The sequence below is a fragment of the Dermacentor andersoni genome, chromosome 1, assembly GCF_023375885.2.
Source record: "Dermacentor andersoni chromosome 1, qqDerAnde1_hic_scaffold, whole genome shotgun sequence".
NCBI classification, from domain to species: domain Eukaryota; kingdom Metazoa; phylum Arthropoda; class Arachnida; order Ixodida; family Ixodidae; genus Dermacentor; species Dermacentor andersoni.
In genome coordinates this window covers 322,248,297-322,266,141 of record NC_092814.1, presented here as the reverse complement: position 1 = coordinate 322,266,141, position 17,845 = coordinate 322,248,297, and the positions used below count along the sequence as shown (strand labels likewise).

Sequence of the window (17,845 nt, the reverse complement as noted above, 5' to 3'; positions counted from 1 at the left end):
TCCCGCTCCTTGCGCACGACGCTCGTGAATACTTGCAGGAAGACGCTCCGAAACCACTCCTGCGGTGTTATGCTGGACTTTCGATTCGGCGGTGTCCTCCAATGACATAGTCATGCCGTAGCCCAACGTCACAGTTTCAATTATACGCAGCGGTTCTTGCTTAAGTTTCCAGCCAGCTTTCCGGATCTTCAGACGATGATCCGCGGAAGATTGGTGGCATCCCTTGGTTTTTGCATAACAATCGTTGTAGGCGACATGGGGGCTTTAAATACGACTGCTCACAAGGCCCTGATCTTTCAAGTCTTCTCACGCATACGTCCGTACTCTTTCAGTAATCGTAGCCCGAGGCTAGGTCGCTAGCCCATGGTGACGTTTACACTGTTTTCACGGATTGCAGGGTGTATCCGGAAACAGCGAAGCTCCTCTACGAGATGTGGCCTTGTAGTGACGGTGAACAACACAAAGAACCGCGTGCCACGAAACACTCTTGTTTGGCTGAACGTGAATGCACAGAACAAGTTGCACTCGGAGAGAAAGATATTTCCGAGCACATGCGTCGATAATTCAAGAAGTGATTTACGGCTAACGAGCGTCGCATATTCCTACATGATTCATCGAAGATTCCGGGGTAATCGTTGGTGCTTGCATGTCTCCCAGAATGCACAACTGTATTCGCGTTGTGTGTACAATTTGATTACAGAAGGTTTGACTACAATGCAGAAAAAAAATATAATCAATGAGAAACCTCAAGAATGTTCTGATGCCTGCATGTGCGTCATGCACTGAGGGGTAACTGAAAAATTGTGAGCCGGTGAAACACATTCACAAGAAGATATGCAAGTGCGCCTGTCAATATGCCTAAAAACTGCATCTCACTTTTCTTGTCATTGCTCGCGCTAATGCGTTTGTCACATCACACTAAAAATATTCTGCAGCTGTAACTAGGGAACAGTGCGAGTCATAACCGACTGCTTTCAAGCGGATAAAAGACTACCCTCTAAAACTTTAAGCCACCACAATAAAACAACTAACATTTTCGTAGTGGGAGAACACATGATATGGTGAAGCTCCAAATTATTTCAATGTAATACAATCTCGCTATGGTCATCAGCATAGTTCATGGTTCCCAAAAAAGATTTTCGGTATGAATACAAGAGCCAAAGACAGAACCAAAACACTCAATGCATTCAACAGATTTGAAAGAAAATAAATGTTCGCATGAGTAGTCTATATATTGTAGTAAAAGCTGTTTCTGGAAGGCAGCAGGGCCTGAGTACCTTAATGAATGACAGAGCTTACTTTTTAGTTGACAAGAAAACAGTGCCTCTTTCTTAAACGCTTTTCAATGAGAGATGTTCCCTTCTAGCCACACTGCAAAATCATTAAGCAGAGGGTCTATTAGAGCTTGCTTACTGTCAAAACGCCTGCAAAAAAGAAAATAACTACCGGAATGAGGAGTCAAGGATCTTGTGCGGCCGTCTAGACCTTCTACTTGCATAAAACACATACTCGCAGCCCATAAGGGTTTGTCTTGAAATAAATGTGCTAAAGCTGTGTTCGCGAACAACACATGCAGTTATGCAAGCTGTAAGCACTGGCTAAGACCTCCAATATACTTCGACCTTGAAGAACCCCAAATACTTCTGGTGACGACGTTTTCTCTCGTAATCTTGAGAAACGCGATGGAATCGTTCACATCATGCATTTTACTAGGCAGGTGTAAATGTCGAAAGAAGTCGGTCTCTGCACACGATGCATTCAGTTAGTTGCTTGCTCCTGCGAAGGAATGTCAACGCTGTTTGTCAGCACGGCTTCACTCTCGCGCAATGAAAAAGCCGCGGGCGATTCATTCACACATTACGGCGGCGCATCCCTATGCGTCACAAGGTGTGTCAGCAGTTGAACCTCGTCTCCAAATGAATCTCCACATAAGTAACACGTATTATTCTGGCACAGGTGTCCATCTAAGCTTTCTTCCTCTGCGAAACGATAGGACTCGGATACTGCTTTATCCGCGTGTGTGATTTGGCGGTGATGACTGAGACGTGAGTTGTCTTTAAAAGATTCATTACATAATTTGCAAACGAAAGCTCTGTCGCTACAAGAGAAGTTGAGATGACGCCCAAGTTCTTGTTTAGTTTTAAATGATGTAGTACATTTATGGCAGGCGTTGCGTCTCTCGTCCGTGTGAGTGTACAAGTGTCTATGGAGGTTTGCCTTCCGCGCGAATGATTTACCACATGTTTCGCAAGTGTTTGGATTCTCGCTTGTATGCGTGTGCTTATGGTCATTTAGATGACAAGACCGGCTGAACGCTCTATTACAAATATCGCATTTGTGGGGTTTCTCGCCTGTATGCGCGCGCTTATGTTCATTTAGATGACTAGACTGGTTGAACGATTTACTACAAATATGGCATTTGTGGGGTTTCTCACCTGTATGCACGCGCATATGGTTATCTAGGTGGACAGACTGCCGGAACGACTTTTCACATATTTTGCAAATGTAGGGCCTCTCATTTGTATGTGTACGTTTATGGATATCTCGGTGATGAGAAAACCGAAACAATTTTTCACATATTTCGCATTTGTGAGGTTTCTCGCCTGTGTGCGTGCGGCAATGTGCAGTCAGATAACGAGCCTTGCAGAACACTTTGCCACACCTTTCGCACTTGTGTTCTTTGCCTCTTGTATTCCGGCAGTGTTTCACGAACTTCGAATTATTGACAGACGTTATATCGCATATTACGCAAATGTTGGCTGTATCGCCCGTGACCTCGTTGGCACGCCCATGTAAGGCATCCTGTTTGCTCGAACAACTGCCAGAGAAATCGCAGAATTCTTGCTCTCCCCTTTCTCCGGTTCCAGTGGCGTTCCTGCAAGTAGACGAACAATGAAGCTCAATATGGGCGACTCGTTACGGCACGACAAAAACACATTTTTACCAATTGAAAGTTCGACAAACTAACTCGCGCGTTTATATGAAGGCTATTTGCACAATCTGAGCGCGAAGTTGCAGGCAAAGGTCCAGAAAAGCGCCTTCATAAGTGAGACGTTTGGCACTGAAACAGACCGTATTGTCCGAGCTAAAACAGGTTTGCTTTTTATAGGACACCTCGTACCTGAGGAGGAGTAACATAATCGGAAATGCTTCAAATGCGTACTATGCAATTCGCGTTATCTCTAACAAATACAGGGGGTGGGAGGGGGGCTGAATCCTCGGATACATGTCGTAACTCAATACATACATATGCAATACATGTCGAATAATGTGAAATCTTTCAGTGTTTTCAAGCACAATCGATAAAATCTGCTGCTGAAGTTTGTTTTAAATATCCTATTGTGCAAATATACAGTACAACGCTTATTGCAACGTTTGTCAATCTAAGATAAAACACCTGTGTTTCTTTCTCTTGATTCCATGGCCGGGACATTTTTGTGCGTTAATTTGATGAAGTTTGCATGCGAGGAGTTTCGACATTGTTAGCGCGTCATCGTTCATACCGTTTAGGGCAGAAATGAAAAAAAAAGTACGGACAGAATAGGACAGATGCACAATTGCCTAGTTCATGCTTTCTCTCTAGTCTATTTTTCGAAATTACTGCCCTGTATGCACTGGACGGACATTGTCTGCAATATGGCTGCTAATATGCTATTTATTCGTTTACCTATATTTATTCTAGTCATTGCTCACTTAGATCCTGAACTAATGCATCCTGTTCACGCCAGCGCCATATTGTTTGAACTGCAGATGACATTTGGCATTTCAAGGAACAACACTTCCATCCGTCGCACAGGTTCGTCAGGGCAAGTATAATTGAGCCATAGGCAATGTTCCGTGTCGTTTCAGTGAGCTGCTCCCTCGAAAGGAGTTCATACAAAAGTATGGCTCACCAATCGTCGTTTCCAAAAATGTCCGATGGTTCCTCCATGCGGGCGTTGTTTGTACTGGCCACTGGGCTGCTGCTGTAGACCGGATGTGTGAGACAAGTGCTTCCCGTTTCTGTGTTGTGTGTATGCCCTGAAAGTAGAGGTGCCGATTTGCCATTGTGCGACGAGGCTGGAGCATTCCATGATAGGAACGCGCAGGAAGCAAGAAGAGACCCTGACAGCACTGCGGCCCCCTGAAGGGATTTTCTAAGTTCAAAAACCAAAAGTCTGAAGCCACAACGTGTTGTTAGAAAAAGACATGTGTTTCGAGAGGTGTCCAATGCTGTATTCCTTCGTCTTTTCGTCCTAGATCAGAGCTTGGTTGTCCTTGCAATGGCTGAGTTTTGTTCTCTCGCTTCTTGTCGCGCTTTGATAATGCTTGTGCTCTGTGATAAGCGACTCAGCGCCAGACGTCGGTGCTGTATGTCATACAAGAAAATGGGACATGCAAATGCATGTACGGCGGCTGCATACTAGGTTCCTGCTGTTATTGAAAAAATAAAGTTGGCTAAACTCTCCATCTTTTACCTTTAACATAGCTAGAACGAAATGGGGCTTATGAAAAAATCAGTTCACCCTGAAAAGCTGTGAATGGTTCACGAAAGAGAAACTTATGCTTCCTTATGATGAAACCTGCAGATGTATGATCCTCTTATCAGCGCTGAGACAAAGGACATTTACGTTAGCAGAGCAAGCTCCTGATGGTACGAGCGGATTCGTGCTGGCTTGGTTTTCAAAGTGTAAGGGCGGTCGGACTCGGGACTTTTAGGCGGAGCTTGCACTCCACTCTTAGGTTGTCACAGTATATTGGATGAAGCAAAGAATGCTGAGCAATAAAATGACTTAACCGATGCAAGAAAGGTTTCGATCAACCGCATAACGAAAAGGTATTGAACAACATTTACTCAACCATACCTGCGGCAGCGGCGATGGTGTTTAATATTGGGGGCGCGTTAATGTTCCCTAGTGGTCAAAATATATCCAGAGTCCCCTACTACGAAGTGCCTTATAATAAAATCATAGCTTTGAAGCCTAAAATCCCAGAATTCATTCATTGATGCTGTTTTAATGTGTTGTGTCCGATAGCAAACGTTAGTTTCCTCAATCAGCTTGACGGCGAGGCATGGTAAACAAGTGACCGAAAACCTTCCCACACCGCAGTCCGTGGACGTACCATCAGCCAGGCGGTACTGCGTGTTCCATTGGTCAACACGGGTTGTCTCAGGAACTCTGCAACGCAAGACAGATTCACATGAACACTGAGGCAACAGTGCTTGAACAAAGATTGTAGCTGAAGCCAAGATTTCAACTAGGGTACACAACACATCATGACAAGTGATCTTGTGGAAACGTTTGCCCCCAAAATCCTTCAGGCACACAGGCATATTGCACTGAAACAATATACCGCGATCTATGATATCCGGATGAAAGAGGTCTTGCGCCAATATAGACGCAGTCTTCGCGGAAGGGCGAAGCTATTGCATCTATTGCATGATATTAGAACAATAACAAAACTAAGGTTCGTTGTATTTAGGCAGTGTATATTTAAATAACGACTCGCGTATTAACTAGCCAGATGTTCTACGAGGTGCCCAATTACACGCACAAAACGTAACGTAATGACCTCTAGCATGCATGGTCAAAAACATGGCGTGAAGGGTGGACCGGCAAAGGAGACTACAGGTGCTTGTCACAAAGCGAACGTTCCCTGATACCCCTCCCCTTTGCACGTGATTTCTGCCGCAGAGGTCAAGAGAGCGCGAAGCCATTGAGTACCAAGGCGTCACACTTCCGTGCTCGCCGTCTCTTTGTCACCCCCTGCTGCAAAGTGAAAACGACAACGAAGACAGAAAACAAAACCGCGTTCGCAGTGGCGCGAGACCGACGCCATGGCACGTGCCGGAGCGGCTTGAGAACATCGTAACAAAGGGCTGTCACTGAATAAACGGGCGCAGTGTTCCCATTCTTGTGTGGGCGTTATTATGCTCCTGGCCGTCCGGCCGGATGATGTTCCCGCCCTATAGCAGTCATAACAGTTCAGTTATAACAGTGGCGACGAGCAGTGAACCAGCACCGTGATGACGGCGAACACTCCATGCCATGGCGTTCCAAATTCCACAGTTCGACGACGCCAAGGACAAGTGGTCGTCGTACTACATCAGAGTCGAGTCGTACTTCGAGGGTAACGACATCGTCGACGACGCTAAAGAAGGGCGCTTCTCATCTCGGCACTGGGCTCGAAGCCTATCGACGTACTGAGTGGGCGTTGTGCCCCGCGGAAGGTGAGTTAACCTACGCTGTAGCGGTTACCATTCTTGAAGAATTTTGCGCACCCCCGCCAAATGAGATGATCGCAAGCTTCAAGTTCTTTACCCGCATTCAAACGGAAGACGAATCAGCTCAACAGTTTATCGTGGAGCTTCGACGCCTAGCTGATAAATGCAACTTCGGGACCATGTTGAACCGCCTGCTGCGAGACAGGATCGTGAGCGCAATTCGTAGCAGTGACGTGCAGAAGGCACTGCTTTCTCACCCGAAACTGACATTGCAGGAGGCAGAAAACATCGTGCTTGCAGCAGAGGCCGCACGACAGGGTGTTCAGCTTATGAAGCAGACGGAACCGAAAGAAGAGCCCGAGCTTCACAGACTAGTGGGAGATCGACGGCAGCGACAGGCAGGAAAAACCTGCAGTCAGGTGAGTGGATCGTATAAACGTTGTCATCGGTGTGGAAGCCGCGAGCACGGTGAGGCGACTTGTGCCTTTAAACCGCCAAACGTTTCAACTGTAGGAAAAAGGGGCACCTAGCTGCCGTGTGCCGATCTAAGGAAAAGCGACTGCACCAAAGCTTGGCGCTGAGCAGCGGCTCAATGGAAAATGCCGAAGCCGAGCTCTCCGCACAGTTGTATACACTAAAGCTGCAACCAACCGCAGACAACGGAATCGTCAGCCCGGTACGACGCAATTTTTGCTGGGGCGGAGCCGACATCGTGATGGAAATTGACACCGGCTCACCCGTGTGCGTGGTGTCCTGGGACGTCTACGGCCAACATCGCGCAAGCTGGCCCTGCCTTGAAAAATCCAGCTTGAAGTTGTCATGCCACTTGGGTTCGTTGCTTATAGCCGGGGAGCTAACGCTCCCAGTTTTATACTACGGCACGACTGTTACGGCGTCACTGACCGTTGTGCGCGTCTCCGGACCGAGCCTGTGTGGCCGTGAACTCATCCAAGCGCTGAACAACGAAGGGGCAGCGGTTTTGAGCGTGTCCAGCATTAAGGAGCAAGGACTAAACTTGCAAGCGATACTGCGTCAGTAAGAGGACGTGTTTGCACCTGAACTGGGTCTGTTGAAGGTTCCGCCCGCTCATCTATACATGAAGGAGGATGCGGTTCCAAAGTTCTTCAAAGCCAGGCCACTTCCATATGCAATGAGAGAAAAGGTTTCTAACGAGCTCGACAGGCTTGTTAAATCCGGAGTCCTGTCCCCGGTGGCTCACTTGGAGTGGGCGACGCCGATAGTTCCGGTAATGAAGAAAGACGGAACAGTTCGATTGTGTGATGATTACAAGCTAACGGTAAATGCCAGCTGTGTGACGGAGCAGTACCCACTCCCGGTAATCAATGACCTTTTTGCTGCACTGCACGAAGGTGACGTATACAGCACATTGGACCTTCGAGACGCATACAACCAGGTTCCCTTGGATGAGCAGTCAAGAAGCTGACGGTCATTAACACACATCGGGGATTATTGTGCTTTAATCGCCTGCCATTTGGTGTGTCTTCTGCCCCAGCTATCTTTCAGCGAATAATGGACAGCGTCCTGAGGGGTTTGCCGGGAGTCCAGGCGTACTTGGACGACGTTCTGGTTGCCGAGAAGGGGAATGACGGCGGAAAGAACCTCAAGGCATTTCTCCAGCGCTTTCGAGAGTACGGCGTCAAGCTAAGGAAGGACAAGTGCACCTTCAGGATGCCTGAGGTTTCGTATCTTGGCCACAAGGTCAGTACTGGAGGGCTGCAACCTCTGGAGAAGAACATGGATGCTATCATAAAGGCGCCAACACCCAAGAACGTGAGCGAACTGCGTTCCTACTTGGGTCTTCTCACGTATTACAGCAAGTTCCTTCCCAATATGGCCAGTCTGCCATCACCGCCCTACGATTTGCTAACGAAAGAACGTCGCTGGAATTGGGGCTGTCAACAACGGGAAGCGTTTTAGAAGTCAAAAAACGCTTTATGCAATGCCAAGATGCTCACTCACTTCGATCCCTCACTGCCACTGCGCTTGGAGTGCGATGCGTCACCCAACGGAATCGGAGCGGTACTGTCCCATCGCATTGGCAACGTTGACAAGCCTATAGGTTTTCGTTCTCGAAGACTTAGCAAAGTGGAAAGGAATTATTCTAAACTGGAGCGTGAAGCATTGGCCCTAGTGTTCGGAGTATCAAAGTTTCGGGACTACCTACTTGGAAGAACATTCACCTTGATCACAGATAACAAGCCGCTGGTGGGTCTTTTTCGCGAAGATTGTCCCCCGCCCATCATGGCTGCCGCAAGAATTCAGCGTTGGTCGTTGCTGCTGGCAGCATACCAGTACAAGATAGAGTACAAACCTGGCTCGGACAACCTGAATGCAGACGCACTCAGTCGGCTTCCTCTAGAAACCACCGAGGACACATCAAAGGAGCTACACGAGTACGTGCACTCGCTGCAGCAGCTGGATGACACACCCCTTTCGTCGCAAGCAATGAGCCAGTTGACCGAGAAAGATCAAGAACTTGCAAGTCCTACGTGCTTCATGGTTGGCCAAAGGAGCGCAAAGCACCCGATCCGCCGTTGGGCCCATACTTCGCACGAAAAAGTGAGCTAACCGTTTATAAAGGTCTCACTTACTGGGGTCACAGAGTCGTGATTCCCGAGGCTGCTCGTAGTGACATGCTGCAATTCCTGCATGAGACGCACCAGGGAATGTCTGCAATGAAGGCATTGGCCCGTACTGTCGTGTGGTGGCCCGGCATAGACAGAGCTATCGAACAAATCAGTAGGAAATGTACTACATGCATGCAAGCAAGCGCAATTCCACCGGCGAAAATATCAGTAAGCTGGCCACTAACGCACGAGAATTGATCACGTGTCCATTTGGATTATGCTGGTCCAGCGAATAACACCATGATCCTAGTGGCCATAGATTCAAATTCAAAATGGATCGAAGCAATTCCAGTGCGTCATGCCACAGCACAATCGACAGTTATAGCCTTGCATGAAATCTTCAGCAGGTTGGGCATGCCAAGAACCATTGTGACAGACAACGGATCTCGGTTCACGTCAGGGACTTTCACTAAGTGTCTGACAGGAAATAAAGCATTTTCGTACGGCACCATATCACCCCCAATCGAACGGGCTTGCTGAACGCGCGGTGCGGACGCTGAAAGATGGCCTCAAGAAGGTTAGGTCAGGTGACTTGTCTGAGCCATTGGCTAAACTGCTCTTTAGCTACCGTAGAACGCCCCTGGATGATAGACGATGGCCGTCTCAACGACTTTTGGGTTACCAGACCCGTTCTCGGTTGGACACATGCCTTCATCATTATCAGCCTGGTTACGCCCACTGCAGTGCAAAGGCCTCTCCCATATTTCTCCAACAACCCCGGTCACGTACTAATTGTGGCCATGCCGTCCCTGCAAACTTCTTAATCTCATCCGCCCACCTAACTTCCTGCCGCCCCCTGCTGCGCTTCCCTTCCCTTGGAATCCAGTCCGTAACCCTTAATGACCATCGGTTGTCTTCCCTCCTCATTACATGTCCTGCCCATGCCCATTTCTTCTTCATTTCAACTAAGATGTCGTTAACTCGCGTTATGTCATTATGATGTCATTAACTAAGATGTCATTAACGTTACACCTATCATTCTTTCCATAGCTCGTTGCGTCGTCCTCAATTTGAGTAGAACCCTTTTCGTAAGCCTCCAGGTTTCTGCCCCGTAAGTGAGTACTGGTAAGACACAGCTATTATAAACTTTTCTCTTGAGGGATAATGGCAACTTGCTGTTCATGATCTGAGAATGCCTGCCAAACGCACCCCAGCCCATTCTTATTCTTCTGATTATTTCCGTCTCATGATCCGGATCCGCAGTCACTACCTGCCCTAAGTAGATGTATTCCCTTACGACTTCCAGTGCCTCGCTACCTATTGTAAATTGCTCTTCTCTTCCGAGACTGTTAAACATTACTTACAGATTAATTTACATATTACAGATTAATTGCAACACATTACAACAACATTACAGATTAATTTTTACACCCATTCTTCTGCTTTGCCTTTCCAGGTCAGTGAGCATGCATTGCAGTTGGTCCCCTGAGTTACTAAGCAAGGCAATATCATCAGTGAATCTCAAGTTACTAAGGTATTCTCCATTAGCTTTCATCCCCAATTCTTCCCAATCCAGGTCTCTGAATACCTCCTGTAAACAGGCTGTGAATAGCATTGGGGAGATCGTATCTCCCTGCCTGACGCCTTTCTTTATTGGGATTTTGTTGCTTTCTTTATGGAGGACTACGGTGGCTGTGGAGCCGCTATAGATATCTTTCAGTATTTTTACATACGGCTCGTCTACACCCTGATTCCGCAATGCCTCCATGACTGCCGAGGTTTCGACAGAATCAAACGCTTTCTCGTAATCAATGAAAGCTATGTATAAGGGTTGGTTATATTCCGCACATTTCTCTATCACCTGATTGATAGTGTGAATATGGTCTATGGTTGAGTAGCCTTTACGGAATCCTGCCTGGTCCTTTGCTTGACAGAAGTCTAAGGTGTTCCTGATTCTATTTGCGATTACCTTAGTAAATAGTTTGTAGGCAACTGACAGTAAGCTGATCGGTCTATAATTTTTCAAGTCTTTGCCGTCCCCTTTCTTATGGATCAGGATTATGTTAGCGTTCTTCCAAGATTCCGGTACGCTCGAGGTCATGAGGCATTGCGTATACAGGGTGGCCAGTTTCTCTAGAACAATCTGCCCACCATCCTTCAACAAATCTGCTGTTACCTGATCCTCCCCAGCTGCGTTCCCCCTTTGCATATCTCCCAAGGCGTGTTGATAAAATTGCATAAACAGGCCTGGAGTGTGGCCTGACCCCGGTGACCAAAACCGGTAACGCACTCCCTCACCAGAGCAGGATTGGCCACCCTGGTGCAGTACTTGGCCAAAACCTCCTATATGAACAACACATGCCTTCAACCACCCGTAACCTTTACTGTGTGTCCACAGGCAGATCAAGAAAACAAGCTGAGCCCGGGCACTCGAGTTTGGGCTCGCAACTTCGGAGAGGGAGAAAGGTGGCTGCCAGCCACAGTGAAAGAAACAATAGGATCCCGAATGATCACCGTTGAAACGGCAGAAGGTGAGCTTCAGCGTCACATGGATCAAGTCCGTTCTCGATACAGTCCTGTACCGGCACAACCTTCGCAAGATCAACCAGCTGGTGTACCGACGCTACCAGAAGAGACTCAACCAGCTGTGCTTCGTAAATCGACCCGTATGCGAAAATCCGTACAGCGGTACTCACATTAAGGAGGAAAGAGTGCTGCAAAGTGAAAACGACAACGAAGACACAGAAAACCGCGTTCGCCGTGGCGCGAGACCGACGTCATGGCACGTGCCGGAGCGGCTTGAGAACGTTGGAACAAAGGGCTGTCACTGAATAAACGGGCCCAGTGTTCCCGTTCTTGTGTGGGCGTCAGTATGCTCCTGGCCGTCCGGCCGAATGCCGTTACCGCCCTGTAGCAGTCATAACAGTTGAGTTACAACACCCCCCTCCCCCCGCCCCATGCGTAGAAGCTCACGTGACTTCCGAAAGTCTGCCTGGGCGGCAGATGTGCAGTGAAACTTAAGATAGAATGCTGCTGGTGACTATGTGAGAATGCCTCGAGGTTTGCTATCATAATCTTTCCCGCAATATCACCTAGAGGGAAATTTGGCGTCACCGTCTATGCGAGTTTCCTACAGGCATCCTGCCGCCATGGTAATGCCGGAATATCAGTCTCTGAGGCGTCGTATCTAAAGTGACATGGCTCGAAAGATGGTTGTGACTTCGTAGACGCAGAAATATTAATATGAAATATTCGTAAAATGTTTTAATTCACCGGTGCAACATCTTTCAATACCGTTTACTCGCCTACAGTAGATAAGCATACGATAGCAAAATGTTACCATGCTTGCTGAAAACTTGTCTTCTCCAAATTCAATTGCTCGCAGGCATTCGATGCATTACATATAATTTTATATCCAAGCGCAAGCGCTCATAACTGAAAATCAAAAATTATTGTGTCACAATAAAGAACAGTTCATTGCGTGCTATTTTAGCAAAATAAAAGTCATCATCATCATCAGCCTAGTTACGCCCACTGCAGGGCAAAGGCCTCTCCCATACTTCTCCAACTGCCCCGGTCATGTACTAATTGTGGCCATGTTGTCCCTGCAAACGTCTTAATGTCATCTGCCCACCTAACTTTCTGCCGCCCCCTGCTACGCTTCCCTTCTCTTGGAATCCAGTCCGTAGCTCTTAGTGACCATCGGTTATCTTCCCTCCTCATTACATGCCCGGCCCATGCCCATTTCTTTTTCTTGATTTCAACTAAGATGTCGTTTACCCGCGTTTGTTGCCTCACCCAATCTGCTCTTTTCTTATCCCTTAACGTTACACCCATCATTCTTCTTTCCATAGCTCGTTGCGTCGTTCTCAATTTCAGCAGAACCCTTTTCGTAAGCCTCCAGGTTTCTGCCCCATATGTGAGTACTGGTAACACACAGCTGTTGTACACTTTCCTTTTGAGGGATAGTAGCAACCTACTGTTCATGATTTGAGAATGCCTGCCAAACGCACCCCAACCCATTCTTATTCTTCTGGTTATTTCAGTCTCATGATCCGGATCCGTGGTCACTACCTGCCCTAAGTAGATGTATTCCCTTACCACTTCCAGTGTTTCGCTACCTATCGTAAACTGCTGTTCTCTTCCGAGACTGTTAAACAGTACTTTAGTTTTCTGCAGATTAATTTTCAGACCCACCCTTCTGCTTTGTCTCTCCAGGTCAGTGAGCATGCATTGCAATTGGTCTCCTGAGTTACTAAGCAAGGCAATATCATCAGCGAATCGCAAGTTGCTAAGGTATTCTCCATCAACTTTTATCCCCAATTCTTCCCACTCCAGGCCTCTGAATACCTCCTGTAAACATGCTGTGAATAGCATTGGAGATATCGTATCTCCCTGTCTGACGCCTTTCTTTATAGGGATTTTGTTGCTTTCTTTGTGGAGGACTACGGTGGCTGTGGAGCCGCTATAGATATCTTCCAGTATTTTTACATATGGCTCATCTACACCCTGATTCCGTAATGCCTCCATGACTGCTGAGGTTTCGACTGAATCAAACGCTTTCTCGTAATCAATGAAAGCTATATATAAGGGTTGGTTATATTCTGCACATTTCTCTATCACTTGATTGATAGTGTGAATATGGTCTATTGTTGAGTAGCCTTTACGGAATCCTGCCTGGTCCTTTGGTTGACAGAAGTCTAAGGTGTTCCTGATTCTATTTGCGATTACCTTAGTAAATACTTTGTAGGCAACGGACAGTAAGCTGATCGGTCTATAATTTTTCAAGTCTTTGGCGTCCCCTTTCTTATGGATTAGGATTATGTTAGCGTTCTTCCAAGATTCCGGTACGCTCGAGGTTATGAGGCATTGCGTATACAGGGTGGCCAGTTTCTCTAGAACAATCTGACCACCATCCTTCAACAAATCTGCTGTTACCTGATCCTCCCCAGCTGCCTTCCCCCTTTGCATAGCTCCTAAGGCTTTCTTTACTTCTTCTGGCGTTACCTGTGGGATTTCGAATTCCTCTAGGCTATTCTCTCTTCCACTATCGTCGTGGGTGCCACTGGTACTGTATAAATCTCTATAGAACTCCTCAGCCACTTGAACTATCTCGTCCATATTAGTAACGATATTGCCGGCTTTGTCTCTTAACGCACACATCTGATTCTTGCCTATTCCTAGTTTCTTCTTCACTGTTTTTAGGCTTCCTCCTTTCCTGAGAGCCTGTTCAATTCTATCCATATTATAGTTCCTGATGTCCGCTGTCTTACGCTTGTTGATTAACTTAGAAAGTTCTGCCAGTTCTATTCTAGCTGTAGGATTAGAGGCTTTCATACATTGGCGTTTCTTGATCAGATCTTTCGTCTCCTGCGATAGCTTACTGGTTTCCTGTCTAACGGCGTTACCACCGACTTCTATTGCGCACTCCTTGATGATGCCCATGAGATTGTCGTTCATTGCTTCAACACTAAGGTCCTCTTCCTGAGTTAAAGCCGAATACCTGTTCTGTAGTTTGATCCGGAATTCCTCTAGTTTCCCTCTTACCGCTAACTCATTGATTGGCTTCTTGTGTACCAGTTTCTTTCGTTCCCTCCTCAAGTCTAGGCTAATTCGAGTTCTTACCATCCTGTGGTCACTGCAGCGTACCTTGCCGAGCACGTCTACATCTTGAATGATGCCAGGGTTCGCGCAGAGTATGAAGTCGATTTCATTTCTAGTCTCACCATTCGGGCTCCTCCACGTCCACTTTCGGCTAACCCGCTTGCGGAAAAAGGTATTCATTATACGCATATTATTCTGTTCTGCAAACTCTACTAATAATTCTCCTCTGCTATTCCTAGAGCCTATGCCATATTCCCCCACTGACTTGTCTCCAGCCTGCTTCTTGCCTACCCTGGCATTGAAGTCGCCCATCAGTATAGTGTATTTTGTTTTGACTTTACCCATCGCCGATTCTACGTCTTCATAAAAGCTTTCGACTTCCTGGTCATCATGACTAGATGTAGGAGCGTAGACCTGTACAACCTTCATTTTGCACCTCTTATTAAGTTTCACAACAAGACATGCCACCCTCTCGTTAATGCTATAGAATTCCTGTATGTTACCAGCTATGTTCTTATTAATCAGGAATCCGACTCCTAGTTCTCGTCTCTCTGCTAAGCCCCGGTAGCACAGGGCGTGCCTGCTTTTTAGCACTGTATATGCTTCTTTAGGCCTCCTAACTTCACTGAGCCCTATTATATCCCATTTACTGCCCTCTAATTCCTCCAATAACACTGCTAGACTCGCCTCACTAGATAGCGTTCTAACGTTAAACGTTGCCAGGTTCAGATTCCAATGGCGGCCTGTCCGGAGCCAGGTATTCTTAGCACCCTCTGCAGCGTCACAGATCTGACCGCCGCCGTGGTCAGTTGCTTCGCGGCTGCTGGGGACTGAGGGCCGGGGTTCGATTGTTGTATTCATATAGGAGGTATATATAAAAGTAACCATCATTAAAGACGAAATGGTGCTGGTCATGCGCTCTTCGAGGTGTCCTGGCTCTGCGAAAACGATACCGATCCTAAGTTTCCACGTCCCGCTTTCTCATGCATGCAACACAAATGCGCCGCGGAATATTTACTTCTAAGTAATTAGTAAAAACCGACGCAGCTCCTGTAGTTGCCAACACAAGAGATAACCTACCGCGATTTGTGTCTCGATAAAATAGTCGATTTACACAACTTTCCCATACGTGAGGACTCGCCGACGCAGGCGCTCTTAAGGCTATACATATTCCGTACAAGTGTGCCCCAATGCATACACTGATTTATATCGGAGAGTCGTGTCTAGGCAGCCGCCTTTGTTCGAAGTACACGGGAACCCTCTTTGCATACGGTGGGCGAACCGCAGCAGTGCATACCGAGTGACGTTAGCAGGAAGGAAGCCAAATATGGTTCCGCGGCATGCAGCAATTAGCCTAGAATCTAACATTTGACATTGAACCCTGACCTGAAACTTCAGAAGCTATTTGTAATGTTCCGCCGAGCATCTCATATGTTTGCGAAACAACACAGTTACGCTGGCTTATTAGCGATTGTTAATGACAAACTCATGCGCACCCATCTAGTTATCTCGGAAACAGACGCCTCATTTGTCAACGCGTCTCAACCGACCTGTCAAGGCTTGTTCTACCGCTCTGCGGCAAGCTTATTCTTTATAGCGATAGCAAGTATATGGACACTCCAGATGCAGTTGTGCCGTCGGCGTCGCCATCACCCTGATCCCTCGTATAAATTGCAAGTGCGATACTGCGGTCTCCGCTCCCACAACGCTGTACGTGGGAGTGTAAGCGCGCGTTTATTTAACTGGTCACGCACGTCTCAGAAATCAGATCAATGGCTTTAATGGGAGAATAATGAACGCGTAAGCTTTTGAAGAATTCTGGTAGAGGGCGCACCTGCACATATAGCGTGAATTTCAGCCGGACTGTATCAGCGCCGTATGATAAAGTGAATCAGTGAAACCATCGAGAACTCGCGTGCGCATGCACAAAGCATAGCCCGGAACAATTGTGCTCGGACAGGCTTTCCTGCTTGACAGATTCTTCCCATATTGCCTTATTCTGCTTTATGTTTTCCTGTCTTTTCATTTTGGTGGTTAAGTCTTGCACTGATAATTGCTTAAAGCCACGTCTTGCTGTGACGTTTTTGGACACAAGCGAAGTCGAGACCCGCATATTGACGTGGCTTTTACTATTTATTTCTTGCCCTCTCAATGGAAAAAAACGCAAAGGGTAATTAGGACCAAAGTGGGTGGCCTGAACTTGTCGGGGTGCTGGCACTTTTTTACACAAGCAGAGCATCTTGCCGTATTTTCGGTGCAAGACTCGCTTGTGCAGTTGGCCTAGCGGTTGACGTATTATAGCTACGCATCGACCAAGGTGAGATCTCCCCCTCAATGACATGCATAAGTACGGCAGGCTAACTTTAAAAGAACATGAACCTTGACATCATAGACGATAGGGAGGGCTTAATTGCCCGAAAAAAAATGGCATGACTACGCAGTACTTTCCTTGACATATTTCATGTTTTCTTACGGAGATATCTGCGTCTCAGCAACCGCCTAAATTACGGCTACTTAATAACTTTCTTCTTATGGCCTTTGAAACGTTTGGTGTAGGCAAAAATATTCAAATTCAAAAACTGAATGCTGGTCTTTTTGTGCACCAAAACAACGATCTCATTACGTTATACGCTGTAGTGTAAGAGTACGGCTTAATTTCGACCATTTTCCTTACTACCTGCTTACCTATGCTACATTGCCTAGGTAGACTTCGGTAAACGCAAGACATCCTGCGTTTCATTGTACGCGCTTACTTTTAGACGAACATCTTGCTCCTCACTATGTTCATGTTCACAGGTATATTTCACCATCTTAAAAGCGTGCCTGCACGTGTGACAAGAGTGCTTCATGCTGCCTGTTCTTATTGCGTTTACACTGACCGTGTCCAGTCGCTCTCTTGCAACTATTACGTATGTCATCGCAAGCTCCACCTCCCGAACGTTCAAAGCTTCGGATGCTGTGCCTGTTTCAGGCATCAGAGCTGGCCCTTACCGGGAAAAATTAGGGAGTACAGGCACAATTGTTCCCCGACTAACCATTCCTGTAGTCTCTGGGTTTCTTGGGAATTAAACTTTTCTAAATGTGGACTAACCTGGTGCCGCCATCTGTTATGGCTGGTGCTTGCTCCATGCCTGTGCGGTTTGTGCTTTGCGTTGCGTGATCAATGCTGCTGCTGAACCCCTTGTGCAGGTCACTAGTGCTACCATTGTCAGGGACACCTGTATGGTACAAAAGTACAGCAAAGGTATTTATTCCCCGCTGTGCAAGGGCAATTCAAGGGAAATGAATATTTCTTATACATGGTGGGAAGCCAGAAGTTGTATTCGTTGGCGAACCCTACCGGCATTGCATCAGGAGTCGATGCTTTTCCTTTCTGCAACTATGTCTTGAATGCACGCAAGAACTTGTTGCTCGGCGATGGGAATGCCGAGCAGGATATTAATTCTAA

The 17,845-nt window shown here is 47.0% G+C and overlaps 1 protein-coding gene across 1 annotated transcript; it reads right to left on the bottom strand.

Moving 5' to 3' along the window:
- Positions 1–704: 704 nt before the first annotated feature.
- Positions 705–17,610, bottom strand: LOC129381320 (uncharacterized). The gene is made up of 4 exons (XM_072285943.1): positions 17,489–17,610; positions 5,086–5,159; positions 3,894–4,020; positions 705–2,875 (listed from the first exon to the last, which is right to left on the bottom strand). Exons 1-4 carry the CDS (start codon positions 17,524–17,526, stop codon positions 1,858–1,860), a joined length of 1,257 nt encoding a protein of 418 aa, XP_072142044.1. The 5' UTR covers positions 17,527–17,610; the 3' UTR covers positions 705–1,857.
- Between the last annotated feature and the right edge of the window lie 235 nt (positions 17,611–17,845).